General features: G+C 39.6%; 1 protein-coding gene across 1 annotated transcript; it reads right to left on the bottom strand.

The window, feature by feature from the left end:
- Positions 1–459: 459 nt before the first annotated feature.
- On the bottom strand, positions 460–17,438 carry TMF1 (TATA element modulatory factor 1). Its single transcript, XM_051788787.1, has 17 exons — positions 17,152–17,438; positions 13,497–14,734; positions 11,925–12,028; positions 10,921–11,047; positions 9,895–10,000; positions 9,120–9,262; positions 8,247–8,413; positions 7,933–8,089; positions 7,366–7,458; positions 6,592–6,748; positions 5,698–5,890; positions 5,373–5,442; positions 5,197–5,289; positions 4,053–4,163; positions 3,464–3,610; positions 2,956–3,081; positions 460–2,153 (listed from the first exon to the last, which is right to left on the bottom strand). The coding sequence occupies exons 1-17, from the start codon at positions 17,291–17,293 to the stop codon at positions 2,010–2,012; spliced, it is 3,318 nt and encodes a 1,105-aa protein (XP_051644747.1). The 5' UTR covers positions 17,294–17,438; the 3' UTR covers positions 460–2,009.
- Positions 17,439–17,873: the final 435 nt, after the last annotated feature.

Below are 17,873 nucleotides of genomic sequence, written 5' to 3'. Positions count from 1 at the left end.
TGGCAGCAACAGATCCCAATAAAAGTTCAAAGGATGATTTTTTTTTGTTTTTAGAGTACTGCATTTGTCTACCAAGATTGTAAAAAAGTGCTGAAAACAAGCCATTTATTGATTTCCTGTAGCAGATAAAAGCTGAACAGAATTGCTAATCTTTGACCATCATAAGAGTTGTTTTCTTAAGAGAAGGCTGAACTAACCTTTGCACATCATAATTCTAATACACAATAAATCAGTAAAGCTCCAGAAAGTGCTTTTATAAGGAGTGGTTTTTTGTTTGGGGTTGGTTGGTTTGGGGCTTTTTTGAAACTTAGAGCAACCAACTGTGCTTCAATATGAAGGAAAAGTGTTAAATTCTGAGGTTTTCAGGAAAAAAATGAAATCACCATGGTTTCCAAATCTGAAATGAAAACAGTAAGAGGATAGTTCCCTCCCACCTCCCCATTAAAAAAAAAAAAAGGAAAAGAAAAAAGTATTTAATATTAAAGCAGTTAAAGTTTCTGTGACAGATGGGGAGTTATAACAAATTTTAGTGTTTTTGCTCTATGGCATTATTGAAATGTTCAGAGTAACTGCCTGAACCTCAAGTTGGACTAGGATTTTACAGGAACATACCCTTGCCTGTGTACCTTCAGTGAATTAACTGTTCTCCCAGTGAGGAATAAATCCTTAACACCAATAGTAAAACCATGTTACCGAGAGACTTTTCTCCAGAAGCAATTTCTCATCCTTTACATCCTTTGTCTCTCTCAGGCCACCAAATACCCAAGCAGGAAGAGAGTTCCCAAATTACAACGTGCACAGATCTGGGAAAAAAAAAACCCTTTCCCAACAGAGGCACTGGTATGATAAGCAAAGAATTTCGACTGCTGAATATTTCACACGAGTAGGTTCCGAAATGCAGCAAAATATTTGGCCTCTGGAATGCAGAGAGGAAGGCGAAAACTCCTTCCCGCGATTCTCAGCATTCCCAAGGGTCCAATTCAAACGTTTCCTCTGACATTACCAAAAATGCAGCTCAACTCCAAGTCACATGGATGCTGTTTGACCAATACCTTGCTTAAGGAATGGCATGAGAAATACTTTGAAGCCACTGGAGACTGGCTTGAAAAGTATATTAAGTCACAGTACAATTTTACAGAAAGGCTAAACCCTGCTACTTGTATACAAGGGACCATGAGAGCTGCAGCAACTTATTTTTAAAAAAGAACGAGTTTTCTGCATTCTTCTGAACTGTTTTAGCTACTGTTATAAAATCAGCAACTAAATCTAGGATAAATATTTAGTGGCTCAGATTTCTGGTGTTAAAATTAGACACATTTACAATTACAAGCAGAGCTGTTGTCTCTACACTGTTCATAAGAACATGAGCAATACACAAGATGAAGTTGTAATTTAAAGTGTCATCTGAGTCTCACACTCTGCTTTAGAGGACTTAGTGTAAAATAGTCAGACTAATCTGATTTAAGAATAATCACCCTAACATGTTCAGATGTTGCAAGTACAAATGTAAGATTCTGCTGTCATAAAAATATCCACCAATTATGCTTCAGACAGCAAGTCACTGCTATTTTGTTATTAAAAATTAACTGATCAGGTTTTAGAAAAACTCATATGAAGAACACTTAGGAAAGACTTCTAATGTGATTTTCATAGGTTTACAGGAATTATGAATCAAGGGCTGTTTTAGTACAACTCATGCCTTCCAGTGCTGTCTCATGAGGTAACAACCATCATCTCTGCTACTGTTTACAAGTAAAATGACCCACCATTTAGCAAAGACTTAAATAAAGGGATGACTGAAAAAAAAAATTAAATATTGCACAAATAATTTAACTGCAGACAGAATGGGACACTTAAAGCATTGATTTTTCTGTCAACATAGGAACTCTATGATATAGTCACATTTTCTATGATACAGTTATTTTTTACAAGACATTTAAATTCATCATTTACATAAACAGTTATCTTTACAGTCTGTTAACATATAATGTTAAGAGTTCCAGCAGGAATTAATTTTGTCTTTGTCTTAAAAGTTCATCTATCTGAGTCTTGTACATGTTTTTCACATCTTCCAGATCCAGTCGGAGTTCCTCAGCTTCCTCTGCCTTCTCTCCATACATCTGGAGAATTGTGTTGTATCTTTGATCCAAATCCTGCAAGGACAAGTTTGTTATCTGACTGGTTTTCAACATTAAAAAAGTTGCTCCTGGGACAACGTTTTACACTACTCAGGGAAGTAAGTGTAGCATTGCTTTATCAAAATATAACTACAGTGAAGCACACCATAAACTCTTCAGAAATACTTTGTGTTTGAACATGGCTAGATTTATACTCCAGATATTAAAAAGAAGATATTCCAAAGATCCTACAGAGAATTAGTGCTGGCTTCAGAGGCTGTACTAAAGCACCTTTAGTGCTATAAGCACTAAAAACAGTTAGAAAACTACACAGTTTTACTACAGGAATTACCAGTTTGTGAAATATTTCAGCAGAAAACTGAACATTCTGTATGTATAGAATAATGATAATTCCCAAATATTTCCATTTAAATTCTTAAACATGAGGATTAAACTATTTGTCCTCTTTCCTGTATTTCTACCAGACACTCATTCAGCTTCTGCATCAACCTCTCAAATCCATGCTATTTATCAAAACACCCCCTCTACTAAAAAGTCCAGTTCCAGCCAAGTGTCTTAAATGACAGAAACAAGAATGTTCCCTCCCTGATTTAGCACAAAATCTTCTGCACAGCACACATTTCCAACAACTGTGTTTTGAGGTCACTACCCAGCTACAGAGTGGGCATTTTCAGATTTTACTCTATAAAAATCCCAAATCCTCAGTCATTTATTATTAGGGAGAGACTTGAATATAATCCTAAACTGATAGGGGCATTCCTAATAAAAACTCCAGTTACATAAATTTGACATGGATTTACAACAGAAATACATTTACCTTTAACTGTGTGCGTAATTTTGGTATTTCCTTCACTTTTTCTTCCAGTTCATCATTTTGATTTGTTAATTTAACCAGTTCTTCTGCCATTATTGATCGAGTTTTCTCAAGGTTTCCAATTTCCAGCTGAGGTAAACACATACAACAATAAGGAGAAGGAAAGAATTTACTGTATTTACAAAAAAAAAATACTTTGATGCAGTAATTAAGGCTTTTTATTGTGTCAGACTCTGAGACAGCACACCTTGGAAGCACTCTCGCTTTCTTCTCTAATCTGAGCAGTGCTTTGGGGTTTTTCCCTTTTTTGTTTATCTGACAAGTTTTCTGGATAGGTCCTTGCCCAAACAAAGGTGCTCATCCCTACACATATCTCCAGCAGCTACTCTGGTTCACAGAAGTGCCATAAAAGTGACCAAGCTTTCTGAATAAAAACCCACAACATAACATCAATTGCATTAGTATTTACACTTGTAAACACTGTTTGGGTATGTAAGAGTGACCACAGTACCTGTAGATGTGAAATCTCTCCTTCTCTTAGTTTTAGCTGTGACTGAAGGTTTTCAATTATACTTGAACCTGCTCCCATCCTTATGGCATCATAGAGGTTGCTCCCACTAGTAGCTGTTGGTCCAAACGAGTGATCATGAGGATCATCCTACAAACAGAAGGTTAGAGAAGCTTAAAACTAAATTAAAACATGCACACTTTGAAATCCACCTTCTCCTAAGTATTGCATCCTTTGAGATTTACAATTATACTGTGCTAGGCAAGCATTTTGATGTTTAAAGTTTGTTTTTAAAACAAAACCTTAAGGTAAATAGGCACGGTTTGGGATAGCTCCTTACATGTGAACTCAGCACCAATACATGTATATATCACTCTGCAATAAAAGTTGTAGTTTCACCTGCCTTTCACATGTGTTTTACAACCACAGACATCTTGTAAGCAGGTTTTAGGTGTTTGTGCACAGGAAGTTAGCTTGTCTAAGGCCAATACACTCTTCAAGAGTTATTTTCTACATTTAATAAAACTTCTTGAGGAGCAAAATAAGTAGTCTGTCAAAAAAAATAAAAGGCAATATAGGTGATATATCCTACCTGTGAGAGGAAAGAGGTTTGAAGTCCTGCCATTTCCACCCCACTTATGGAACTAGAGCGTGACATTGATGGAGTACTTGAAACAGTTTCAACTGTAAATGACTTCCGATCCTTAAACACAAACAACAACAGACAACATCACCAGTTACACAAAGAAAAAAGTTCACAACATTGCAAAAGACAGATTCTGTAAAAAGACTGCCTTTTTTCACCACTATAGGACACTATGTGATAGATAAACTTTCTATTTCCTTTATCCCTAAAACATATGAAAGTTCAACAACGAAGAGTGTCTGTGCTATAACACTTATAGTCTCTGACCAAGTTCTCAGACTTTTCTGGAAATGAAGACAGAAGCTGCAAATTACACCAAAAGAGTTCCTCTCAAGTAGCCAAGGGAGATTCAGAGGCAGTTTTGTACGCCCAAATGGAAGAGTATCTCACACCCAGAAGGAAGTCTCTTTTTACAATGAATGTTAATACTTTTTTTTTTCCCAAATAAAGTGTATGAATTAAATTCTGAGATTTCTCACATACTTTACTAATATACCTTCCTAATAGACTGGCCTCTTTTTCCAGGCAGCATCTACAAGAATGCTGGCCTCTGAAAGATAAAGAACTTAGATTTTAGAACTGGAGAAGGTAAGAAACCAATCATACAAACAGTTCTACTTGAATACCAACTGCTAATTAGCAGTAGCAAAGTTAAGGACTACTGAGGACTGCTCTGAGACTTGTGACTTCATCTGGAAAGCATGTGGTAATTACACACAATCATGTGAAACAAAACAGGAATTGAGTGGAAGCAATGCTAGTAGTCTAAGCAAAGAAAACAAGTAACTTCAGAAGAGAGAGAATACAAGAGCACTCAAAAACCTCAGATGATTAAAACAATCATTATCTATATTTCATCTCTTCTCAAGTAAATAGTCAAAATGTATTTCAGTGAGTCTAACACAACATTTATTTCACTGGGAATAAAAGGCAGTCACAATAAAGAGAGAGCCAAGTCCCCAGTGCCCAAGCTGACAGCATGTGCTGTATATACTGCCAGGTATAGATATCTACTCTAAGTTTCAGGTTATAGATATCTACTAAAATAATGATAATATCAATAAGACTTGGAGATGTTGGGCTTTGGTACCTTCTCCTTTGCTGCTTCCTGCACGAGAATTGCCTTCTTTCTTTCCTGTTCCACTTTCATCCTCTCCATTTCTAACTGAGTAGCCAGCAGTGTCTGCACAAATAAATACAGGTTGTTAACATCCTGCTAGCTCAGACTTCAATGATAACACAGAATAAAGATGCACTAGGCAATACCTTTTCTTTCTTTGCATCTTCCAAGGTTTTTGCATACTCATCTTTGAGCCCTTCTAGTTCAACCTCATACCTACACATTGAGGAAGGAAACAGGTAGAGAAAGTCACTAAGTATTTTCTGTTTAGATTCCTATGTTTTTAAAACAAACATAGCTTCAGGGCTATAAAACATTATGAATGTAACACCCTCCAATCTTTAGCATGAAACACAATATCCTTAAGAAGTTGGACAACATCAGCAGTTGCCAACATTTTGCATAGTCATATCGACACTCCATTTCACTACAATTTTAACAAAATGCTGTTTAACCAAAAATGCAACTCACCTACTGTTTTCGTTTTCCATTTTCTTCAATTTGGTTCTCTCCACTTCCAGCTGAGCCTGAAGGCGTGTATTTTCTTGCCTTAAAAGACTATTCTGAGATTCAGAAGAAGACATCTGAATTTTATTAGCAAGAAGTTCTTCTGTAGCAGCCCGTTCTCTCTCAGCAGCTGCTGCTAGAAGAGTTTGAGACTCACCTAATATTAGGAAAAACAAGGAATTTAACATTTTTTCATCAAACATCTATAACAGGGGCCATTTATTTATGCATCAAAACTGAATTTGAGGGGTTTTTAAAAATATATCTTGTTTTCTTTTGTAAAGGAAATTAGGTATTTTCCACCACAGTCAGAGGATCAGAGCGACACAGGAGAGAGATTTCATACTCTTTCAGAATGCAATATACAACTACAGACTGTCTCCAGAAAGGAAATAAAATTTCTCTTAAAAAAGCCCCCACCTATGGGCTTTTTAAGTATTTTTCATTTAAAGCTATAGGTTACTACTGTATCAACAAATATATGTATCATCACCTATGCAGTTAGGTAAGTAAATGATTCCAAACTTTACAATTTGGAATCTAAGCACCAGCCTCCATTCTGGGATACTTTCAGTGTCTCGGTGCCCATCCTTCTGCTAGATGCTGTAAGGACATGAAAACCTTAACACCTCCATCTCATCTTATATTGTGTTTTAAAGAGAAACAGTGGATTACTTGGCCAAGAACCTTAGCATAATTCCCCCCTCACCATTTCCTTAAAGGAAAGCATTTTGTGCTCATCTTTTCTGGTCCACCAGCTACGCACCAGGGAAGTGTCAAGTCCTTTACTTTTACCTTCAGGCATCTCACATTTTCATCAAGAGCCCCACAGCTCAGTAAAAGCTAAAAATATCTTACCGAGTCTGTCAGAAAGGTTCTTTTCCAGTTTTTCCCATGCAGAGGTCTGTGCTCCCAGCGTGGCCTGAAGATTTTCTATCTGCCGGAGCAGGGGCCGTGTAGCGGATGTGACACTTTGGCTCAGTTCTTGGTTCCTGTTCTCTGCTTCTTGGAGTCTCTGAAATCACAAATCAAATATAACTAAGCTTTGAAATCATATGATGGATTCAAAGATTAATAGAGAATTCAACTAAATGCACAGCAGCTGCTTAACATTCTAAGATTATTGCTTTACAGTCAATGTTTATGGGTTCAAACTCCTAGCTGTCATATTCCAAGAGAGAAGTTTAACATTTTTACATAAATCACAGAGCAAGGGTCCAGAAATGTCCAGCCCTCTGGAACATCATTTGAAACATTTTGGCAACAATCTATCTCCTGGACCTGAAAACCATAAAAATATTTTTAAGAAGCAGCTAAAGAGTCATTCAAAACACATTTGTCAGCAATTTTAGATGACTACCACAAACTTCATGTCTGTACTTTGTCTTATATTAAAAGGACAGCATTACATTTAAGAGGCATCATAAAAAAATACTATTTTGTCCACCATGTGATTTAAAAAACCATTTCCTTTAATATTTTTATTTTTCCTCTACACAGGACAAATCATGCAGGTAACAAGGAAAACAAATGCTCTCTTTCAGGCTATTAATGCCATGGTAGCATTTTACTTTCAGTTTTTAGAAACCCTCCTTGCAGATACAAGTTGGCATCACCTCTTTGTTATAGTACCTGTTGTAGTTCACCAATTTCCTGGCGTAAATAATCTTCCTTTCTTGCTGCCTGCTGCTCTGCACGTTGCAGTGCCAGCCTCAGGTCTGCCACCTAAGTAAGCAAGTAATTGTTACTAAACTCTTGCTGAAAGTTATAGTATCACCTCTTCAGTGCCACAGTCCTACACCATTTTTAAACACTGTTAGACAGGGTATGTCTGTTTACAAGCAAAGGCTTTGTTTTTGCGTGCAAATAGTTACACTGATTATCACTGAAAAATTCCATACATTTCTTGAATTTTGCACCATGGTAAGGCTATTACAACCTTAACACAGAGCCTGTCCAAGTAATTTCATTTATACAATTATAAGTATTTTGAAATAAAATTAATATTTTAAAGCTTAGCACAACTACTGCTCAAGACTGAACAAATTCAACTGGAAAGAAATCCACTGGGTATTTGCCAAGTAAACAAAAATGAGTTCCACCTCATATTGCACCTGGTTCATGATGTCAGGTGCACACTCCACCTCAGCACAGTCATTTGTTCAGTTAAAAAGTTTACTGACTGTACTCAAGACCCACCTGAATTGCCAAAGCTTCTTGTTGCTGCCGAGCCTCCTCCTGGGCCTTTTCCAGAGCTAACCCAAGCTCTTCCTTTGCTTTCATTTCCCTACTTAAGGCTGCTTCCTGAGCCTCACTGTCCTTTGTAGCATTAGCTTTATGAAGATCTGCAAGTTCCCTAGGGAGAAAAATAAACAAACAAACAAAAAAAACCTCAACGCATTTACAGTTTATACAATGCCAACAGTGACTTCACAAGTAACTTTTTTATATATAAACATTTCACAAGCATTGCACAAGAAAGAGGCACAGAATCTGCAGATGTGATTGCTTACTTGTATGCACTGTCAAGTGCTGCCTGGACACTTCTGTTCCTCTCTTCAAGGTCTTCCACCTCTGCCTGAAGTTTAGCAAGATCCTTTTCTTGTCGCTCTACAACACTGTTCAGTTGTTTAATGCTGTCTCGATGCTGCTTCTCAAGGTCCTCCTTGCCATCAAGCACCTGTCAGAGTGCAAACAAGAAACATGAGACAGTCCCCAGGACCTGGGGCAGGCCATGCTGCCTGAGCACAGCAACAACTGTGGCAACCAATTTGGGATGAAGTTACATAAAATGACTAAACCCATCTGACACTTTGCTAAAAGGGAAAGGTTTTGCTCCCCCACCTTCCTCATAGGAGGGGGCTGCTCTTCACCAGTTTCACATACTTACTGAGTCTGCTGCTTGTAAGATCTTGATTAAATCACAGCCCAAATTTTGCTGGTGCATGTTTTCCAACCAAAATTCAGTGTATTGAATTTGGGTGGCTCACCTGGCAACAGCAGTGCAAGTGCAAACAAGCAGCTGGAAAGACACCTGACTGCAGTTTTAATGAGAATATACACATAAATCACAACTCAGTGTTCCAATAATGTGAAATGGTGAGGCCCTGGCACAGGTTACCCAGAGAAGTTGTGGGTGGAAGTGTTCAAGGCCAGGTTGGATGAAGCTCTGAGCAACCAAGTCTAGCGGAAGGTGTCCCTGCCCATGGCAGGGGGGTTGGAACAACATGATCTTTAAGGTCCCTTCCATCCCAAACCATTCTATAATTCTATGAAATAGGGAAGTCTCCCAGAAACGAAAAGAATATTCAGTCTGTCAAGAGCCCCTCTGAAAGGCAACTCTGCAGTTAATATAAAAAGTTGTAAAAAAAAAAATCAACAAATACCTGTTTTAAATGCTGCAACTCCTCTTCCAATTCCTTAATCTTTTTGCTCTGTTTTGTGTTAATATTTTCTCTCTCTTTCTCTTTGGCTCTTAATTTCTTAATAATGTTGGAATTGTGCAGCTGCTGTTTGGAAAGCTTTTCTCCTGTGAAGAAAATCAGTATAAAGCTAAGGCATATTGCTGATATTCTATGGATTCTCTCTATTCACACCTGCCTTGCTCCTCAGTCCCATGAAAATAATAACCAAATAAGGAAGGAAATGCTTATTCTTGCATTTTTTCATGGAAGTTCCTAAGTTTTAAATCTACCTTATCCCAGGATGACCTTGTTACACTCAACTATAGTGAGACAGGATGTGAATCGCTTTGAAAGTGAAGCAAATGAGTTCATCATATCAGGAAAAAAATAAAATGGTCTGTTTAGAAACTATATTTTACTTACAAAATTAAACAGTATTAAAGGAGACAGTGTAGAAATGCCTTAACAATGCCCTAATTAGATTTCTGCTGAATGGAACACGGTGTGTTGTACTGCACACACTGGTTCTATCTCACAGCCCCTTTAATGCTCCCTGCAGGAAGCATCTCTCCAGCCACCTGTACCTGCCTGACCCCTCCTGTTGCTCTTTGCTACTCAATGAATGCTTCAGACTTTCAGAAACATGCAAAAAGCTTCCAATTTTGCATTTTTTGCATAAAGAAGACTCGTATGCAAGAGCAGTACATTTCAAACTACTCTCCACATTTTTACTGTTTAAAAAATATTTAATTCTCACCTTCCTCCATTAATCCTTTGATTTGTTCTTCTTTTTCTTTCAGTAATTCAGCAGTTTCATTGGTATTAAGTCTAGTAGCCAGTTCTTCTTTAACAGTCTTTACTTCCTAAATAGTAGGATAAAATACTTAGAACCATTTATTACAATACATTTAGGAAAAAACATGCAGTGAGCTCCACTGATCACCTTTTTATTCTCACCCCTTCCTCTCAAAAAAGGAGGAAATTTTCATGGAAAACAATTTAGGTTGAAAGAGAACTCTGGAGATTATCTGATCAAAACAGATTGCTCAGAGCCTTATTCCATCAAGTTTTAAAAACCTCCAAGGATTGAGAGTCTGTAAATCCTCCGTACAATTTGTTCCAACTCCTCCATCCATTTAATTTTCTATTCTTGAAACTTCTGCAGTGTTGCAAAAACAACCTGTCCTATTCATACACAGGTATTGGGTAATTCTATTTCAACTCACTACTGTGTCAACAGAGTGACACCTACAGTGACAAACAACTGTGAAAAATATTTGTATTCCAGTCACAGATTTGAGTTTCCTTTTTTGCATTAAGCTACGAAATGTAATGCTGTGATATCAGGTCAGGAACGTTTAAACCCCATAAACTTTGTTGCTGCAGATTTCTTTGCTCATTCCAAATCAATCTGTCATCAGCCCTTAATTTTCCTACCAGTTAATCCTCTAAAGAAGCTGTTCTCATTCTTCACCACTTCCTCACTTCCTCACATCCTCAGGCCATTCTCCCTCACACCAATGCAAATGCATATACAGGTACAAGGTGAATGAGAGCAGACCTTAAACCCTTTTTCTTCCCCAAACCAAACTAACTTAAAAACACCAAGGAAATACCAAGCAGCCTGGATGGCTAAAACCAGCTTATGCTGGTTTCTAACAGCATCAGACAGCACCTGTCAGACTCAGGCTTTTCCCTAGCTCAATTTTTAGCAATTAAACCTCAAGAAATATAACTGTGTCCTAAAATAATAAGTATTAATTTCACTAAAAAGCCAAATTACCTTTTTAGCTGCATCTCTCTCCTTGCAGGCTAGCTGGAGCTTCTTCTCAGCATCTGCAATTCGCTGAGCAAACTCCTCTTTAAGAGATGAAAGGCTACTGCTCTCTTCTTTCATTCGAAACATTTCACTACATTTAAAATTAACAGTTCAGAACAGTTGCATCATTATGTCACATTCCAAACAGTTTGCAACAGGTTGTCTTAAATGCTTTTAAAAAGTGTTTTATTTATTTTACACACGTTAAGCAGAGGTCAAAAAACCCCACATCCATATTAGAAATACTAATCAAAGATCTTTATTAATTCTGTAATTTACCCATGAAAACAATTAAATAGTTGATTTATCTTAAATGTTTTGCCCCTTAATAAAGTATTTTTATAATTAACCATAGTCTGCACCATATATAGGGCAAATTATTTAATGTGTTTTTTAAGTTTAAGATCAATTTAGTCATTAAACAGTAGCTTCACAGATCATCTTCGAATTTTTAAACTTGGTATTTAATCAGTGAACTGGTAAATACAACTTTCCATTTTTCCCCTTTTAATTTTAACCAAATTAAATAATGAATTCAGGTTTTTCCTAAAACCAGCCCTTCTACCACTTTCTACCACTTTCACTGCCTACATTTTAGTCAGCAAAGTACTTAGTAAACTGGGTTTATACCTCTGTATGAGAAAAGTCAGTCTCCCTTAATAGCTGAATCCAGTGATATTATAAAGATCTTTATTAATAACCAAGCCTGACTCTACATGTTTGTCATTCCTACTGCTTGCTCACTGAAAAATCTTTCACCAGCCTCTTCCCAAAAGAGATTTTGGCCCCAAGAAACAACATTATCTTTAAAAAAATCCCATCACAGCATATGCAATTGTTATTTCCACCCTTCCCAAGCAGTGCAACCTTTGCTCTAGACATGAAGCTACTTGGTTTATGTATTGTTTAAGACTGTATTACAGCAAAGTCACAGTTACACCCACTACTGTGTGGATTTTCATACTTACTCTTTTAGGTTATCATAAGCTTCTTCCAGACGTGCCTTTTCTTTACTAGCACTTAATAACTGTATTTCCCTCTTCTCCAGTTTCTCAGTTAATGAATCAATCATCTGGACAATGTTTTTACAGATAAAGATCAGATGAATGGGACAATTAAAACACAAGAGGGGCAGGCTTCCCCTTTCCCCCCCTCCATTCCCTCCCAAGACCATTTAAAGCTCAAATTGTCAAAGCTTTTAAGAATTTGAGGTAAAAGTCAGTGAGGATTACCATGTTTCTGCCACATTCTTTTAGAACTAAGCAGTATCTAAACACAAAGATAACTGTTTTCTACAGCTGTAAGAAATCCTACTAAATCAGCACATGTGGCTCAGTTAAGTTCCTCAACAAAATCATCAACAGATATATTTCATTATAAATGAAGTTTTTAAGAAGAGTTGACAGCCTATAAATCTATAGCTTACATTAAGCATTAAGACTTCCAGGGCTCCTTATACTATTCTTTACAGAATCACAGAATAACTTATATGGGAAAGTCTCTTCTGTGAAACATTAGCACAAAGCATCAGAAGAGCATCAGATGGGGGAAGAAAACTTTCAAGAAGAGTCAAGAGCTCTTAGATCACATCATCAAAGTAATTTCTTAATACTAGAGTTTTGGAAAGCTGAATATAGAGAAATAAATATACAAGCAAATGTGAACAAATGGAACAGATTCTGTACGTGTAGCTCAATGTGGCCAATGAAAGACTAAATTTGCTGGGGTCCACTATCACTGTTCCCTACAAAATATAAACAAAGTGGTCATAGAAAATGGGAAAAAATAGTCACTCACTAAATTAGCAGAATGGGACACTGCTTCAAACTCCAGTTTAGCCTCCACACGCTTGAGTATTTTATTTTTGTCACACTTCTAATCATTCCATCTATCTAAACTAGCCATGCACATTTCATTGAATCAGTTCACTATCTATATCTTCTTTAAAAAGTCTGCTCTGCCTCCTTTTTAAAAGTAAAGATTATTTTTGCTCAAAACAAACATTAATTTATCTAGTAAAAACGACTTATTTACACTAACTACTGCTATCCTCAGAAAACATGCATCATACTCCTGGAATGTAATCCAATTTTGATAGTTGTCTGTGGGAAAAAAAAATGCTTGCAAAAAATTTTCTGGATTATTGCTTAAATACTAAAGGCTTGTAGTTTTGCAATTCAAATCAAAATATTCCAAGGAATCTCTTCCACCTTTCACAGAAAAAAAAATTACACTAAAGAATTAAAATAACACATTTGACTTATCAAGCTCTGACCTACTGAAGTGCTGTTTGCCACCACTACTCACGCTTCACAATTATGTTAAACAGGTGGGTCGGGTGTAACCCAAAACTATCTGACCAGAAATTTCACCAGTATTGTTCTTCTGCAGGACATCAAGCACAGTTTTCTACAGGGTGAGATAATTCATTCGAATATGGTGAAGCTGATATTGAGATATAGAACAAGCTAATGTAAGGAGATGTCAGGAGTTTCACTTGAAATTAAAGGGTGTGTTTGCAATACATGTTTCACAGTTACCTTTTTAAACTCTTGCTTTTCAGTGTCCTCTTCTACCACTTGCTCCACAGCATCCTGCTGCGGCTCGGCCTCCTCCTTCACCACCTGTTCTTCGGGAGCTTGCACAGCAGCAACCAGAACATCTGGTTGTTCAGAATTAACAGGGGTTGCACTTCTCCCACTCTCTTCCATCTCTGCTTCCTCAGCGTGTAACACAGGAGCATCACTCAAGATTTCAGGTTTATTTTTCAGGGCATCGGCTGTTTCTGTCTTTGGCCCAGCAGGACTGACAGCGGCAGACGCTGAGGCAGAAGCCCTGCCCGATAACTCATCATCTGAGTTTATTTCACTCACACTTCTGCTGTCTAAGGACTGGACACTGAATGAGTCAATCCTTTCAAAAGCATCAGAGGAGCCACAGCTCTCCGTCATTTTTTGGAAGTCATCTAAACGATTATAATCCGCACAGGCAGAGGTGGATAAAAGCTGGAACGACGTCTGCATGAGGTGAAGGCTGGATTTGGAATCTGCAGCTTCTTGTCTTGAACTCACAGAGCTCTCACTTATCACACTTTCATGGTCCAGCACTTCAATGTCACTGGTTGTGGAAGTGCCCGAGGAGAAAGTGCTAATGGGAGGTGATGGGGTATTGCTTTGTCTGTCCTCAGTCTTTCTCTCCTTTCCTTCCAAACCCATGTCTTTTGTGCCTGCACCAAGAGGCTGTGAAGTGCCCTCCGGTGCACCCACTGCTCCTTCCCCTCCTACACTGGATTTTTCACTAGGAGCATCCTCAGGTTCTTCCAAATTTAGAGCAGATGCCTTTTTGTCAGTAATTTCATCTGTGCTTGCTTCATGCTTACTGTCAGATTTCAGCCCAGAATTCTCTTCTGATTTCTCCTTGGGAATATCGAGGCTTTTTAAGTCCAGGCCAGCTACGGAGGAATCCTTCACTTCTGCCTCTGTGGTCACCGGCACTTCCAGCTGACTGGGGTGCTGAGACTCCTTCAAAGTGCTTTTCACCTCCTCTTTGGGTCGCTGTGATTTGGCTGGGGGCTTGGACACCACTGGGTTTTTCTGTATACTCTGAACGTCCGTTGGGGAGAGAAAGGCACTGAAGAAGTTTTCGGATTCATCCACTACCGTCCTCCTCACCGGCTTGGTGATTGCTGTGGGCGACACCGGCTGATTCTGGGGTTCTGTAGTCGAACTCAAGCCCCAGGAAGATGTATCCCATCCTCCACTTATGAGGGAATTTGTTCCTGAAACAAGAGATAAAAAAAAAAAAGGAGAAATAGGCAAAAAAAAATAAAATGTATTCTTTTTCAATATTTATCTTTTTAGATGCAACAGTTCAAAAAAGAACATATTCAACATCATACAACTTAAAGTGAATACTATACACAAACAGCATCATTTTTGTTATTACTTCCTTACAAAGCTTAGAACCAATTTTTAAACAAAGCAAAAGAAAATTACTTCATGTCTCCCTTAAGCTTAAGACTTAAACTGGACACAGACACCTCTACAAAGCAGGAGTACCTGAACAGAACCAACTTGCTCCCTCCCAGTTAAACAGTAACTTTAAAGCAGAAAGAACCCAAACACAAACTGCACCGGTAAATCCAAGAGTGACAATTCCAGAAAGCAGATGGAGAGAAGTGTCAGGGAAGGGGAAACAAGCCCACAGAGCATTTTGAGAGCTGTAAGGGCAGGGCTGTGCTATCTGGGCACAAAAAGCAAGCACTGCTTTTGCAAAGGGAACCAGCAAAAGCAAATGTGGTGTCCTGCTTCCCACAGCGTGAGGAGGCCAGGCAAAACAACCTGAAAATCTGTAGTGAGGAGAACATACAGATTACAAAAGAGAAAACTATTACTAGGTCTTAAAAGTTATCTGCCAGTAGCACACAAACACTTCACACACCACGGCAGAAAACAGAGGGGAAAAGCTTTAAATATTTACAGAATTTACACCAAGAGAAGGGTTCTTGCCCTTTCAGTTTGTGACAGGCTTCATATTTTTCCTCACACACCAAGCACCAGCATGGAGCTGACAATACACATCGTCAGCAGCCCAGCTGAGAGTTTTTTTCTCCTCCTGTGGAGAAATACTGAATTGTTTAGTTCTGAAGCTGCTCTAAAACAACATCCTATTATTGTACTTCTTGCAGGTTTTCCAGGACTTGTCAACAGCAAGAATAATGAGAATTTCAGCATCAAATTTCAGTGGCATCCCAGGTAAGAAAGATAAATCAAAAAATTATACCCAATTTGATTTTGTACCTGCAAATATAATCTGGGTAATGCAATTATTTCAGGCTACTTAAAATCAAGCTCACTTTATACAGCAGCACCTATGAAAAACACCAAGTTATAGTATTTAAAACTGTCTTCCACTTTCAGGAACTGTTGATAGCTGTTGGCCTCAAGTCTCAAATTCAGATAACTACTGCTCTCACTGCCCAAAATACTACAAATGTGTGATTTATTACCACAAACATCTGGTTTCTTACTACCTTGTCCATGATTCATTTGCTGCAGAAAAAGCTCTGAGTGAACTGTTAACACTGAGAACGTATTTTGACATCTTTTAAAAACAAGTATGTTTTTCCTGAAACCAGATGCATGCTGATCTTTGCTGCTTTCCTTATGAATTACAGGACTACTATAAATACTCAGATATAAATTAAAATTAAAAAATGTTTAGACAAGTCTAAAATTTTAATAAATTAAGCAAGACACCGTTTTCTACAAACAATTCCAGTGATTTAAGACGACACTGGACTACTTGACTGACTGCCAAGCCCACAAAGGGACAAAGACATGCAAAACTGACCTTTGCTGAGCAACCAGCTTGGAAAACACTTTCAATTGCTACAGCTTTCAGTTTTCAGAAATCTCACCCTGATGCAGGTTCACCTGGAAATAATCTTCTCCTACAAATACATACACATCTTCTACATATAGCTGTAATAAGGACACTGATTTCAGATGATTTAGTTTCCCATCCTTTTGTTTATTTATTCTTATCTGTAAGATATTATTTATGGAACAGAAAAGAAGTTTCTAATGAGAGAGCTCCTTTTTGCTCTTTCATTTCCAAACAGCAACTTAGGACTGACCATTCCTTCAGGTTCCACATTAGCACACGTAAAAGAGAGACACTCAGGGCCATGACAACTTTTCCACCAACACATTCCTTTCAACAGATATTAGAGGATTATGAACTTGATGCCAGGGAAAGTGGAACCTTCACTTGGTTTATGTGAACAAGCCTTTCAGCTCCTATTCTGCTGTCGCAAAGAGCAAATCCATGAATGCCTCTGGAAGGGCATGGCTTCTCCTTTTTTATTACTGAGCAGGTTTTATCACTTCTTAGCCCCTCAGCCAAAATAAATAACGCCTTGAGGAACACGGATGTGAAGCTCAGGGCAATACAGGCAGGACACAGATGACAGCAGCGGGGCACTGAGCTGAGCCTGCCCCAGCTCTGTGTGGGTGTCACCCTGCAGGGGGGCACCAGAGGACCAGGGGTGGGTTATATAAACCAGAGGGGGCTTGGGACGGAGGAGGCGGGTTAAACCTCCCCAGTTAAGGGGTTAAACGGGAGACAGCGGAGGGGGAGAGCCAGGGAAGGGGGCAGTGAGGGAGGTGAGGGGGCTCGGCCGGCTGCCCTTACCGTCACCGTAGTCGGGGATGACGGCGTCGGGCCAGGGGCTCTCCTCGGCCTGGATGTCCAGCACCCGGTCGATGGACTTCTGCGCCTGCGACAGCGCCTGCTTGGCGAAGCTGGACAGCTGCGAGGCGTTGAACCAGCTCATCCTCGGCGGCTCCGGGGGACCCCCGCCCACAGCTCAGAGCCCTCCGGCGCTGCCCGGCGGGGCCGCGGGCTCGGCTCGGCGCTGAGGGAAGCGAAGGGAAGCGAAGGGCGGCCCCGCGCAGGCGCCGCCGGATCCACGTCGCACTCGGCCCGGGCGCAGCCGCGCTCCGGCCCCGGCACGGCTCGGGAGGAGGAGCCGGAACCGGCCGGGAACCGCCGGGAAGGGGCGGAGGGCCCTGCCCTGGGTCCTGCCCTGCCGGGGGGCTGTTCGGCCTCGGTTCCTGCCCTCCTGGCTTCCTGCCCTCCTGGCTTCCTGCCCGCGCCTCCAGACCCGCCGATAAACACAGCCTTAGTTCCTGCTTCCCAACGCGCCCTTCGGCCGCTCAACGAAAGGCACTCACCGGGATGTGGCAGAATCGTAATCACAGGATGGTTTTGTTGGAAAGGGGCCTTAAAGCCCATCTCATCCCAGCCTCCGCCATGGGCAGGGACACCTTCCACTAGACCAGTTGTTCCAACCTGGCCTTGGACACTTCCAGGGATGGGGCAGCCACAGCTCCTCTGGGCAGCCTGTGCCAGGG

This window comes from Manacus candei, unplaced genomic scaffold (assembly GCF_025592945.1).
Source record: "Manacus candei isolate 608988 ecotype Guabito, Panama unplaced genomic scaffold, ASM2559294v1 h1tg000025l, whole genome shotgun sequence".
NCBI lineage: Eukaryota > Metazoa > Chordata > Aves > Passeriformes > Pipridae > Manacus > Manacus candei.
This window is presented reverse-complemented; position numbering and strand designations above follow the sequence as displayed.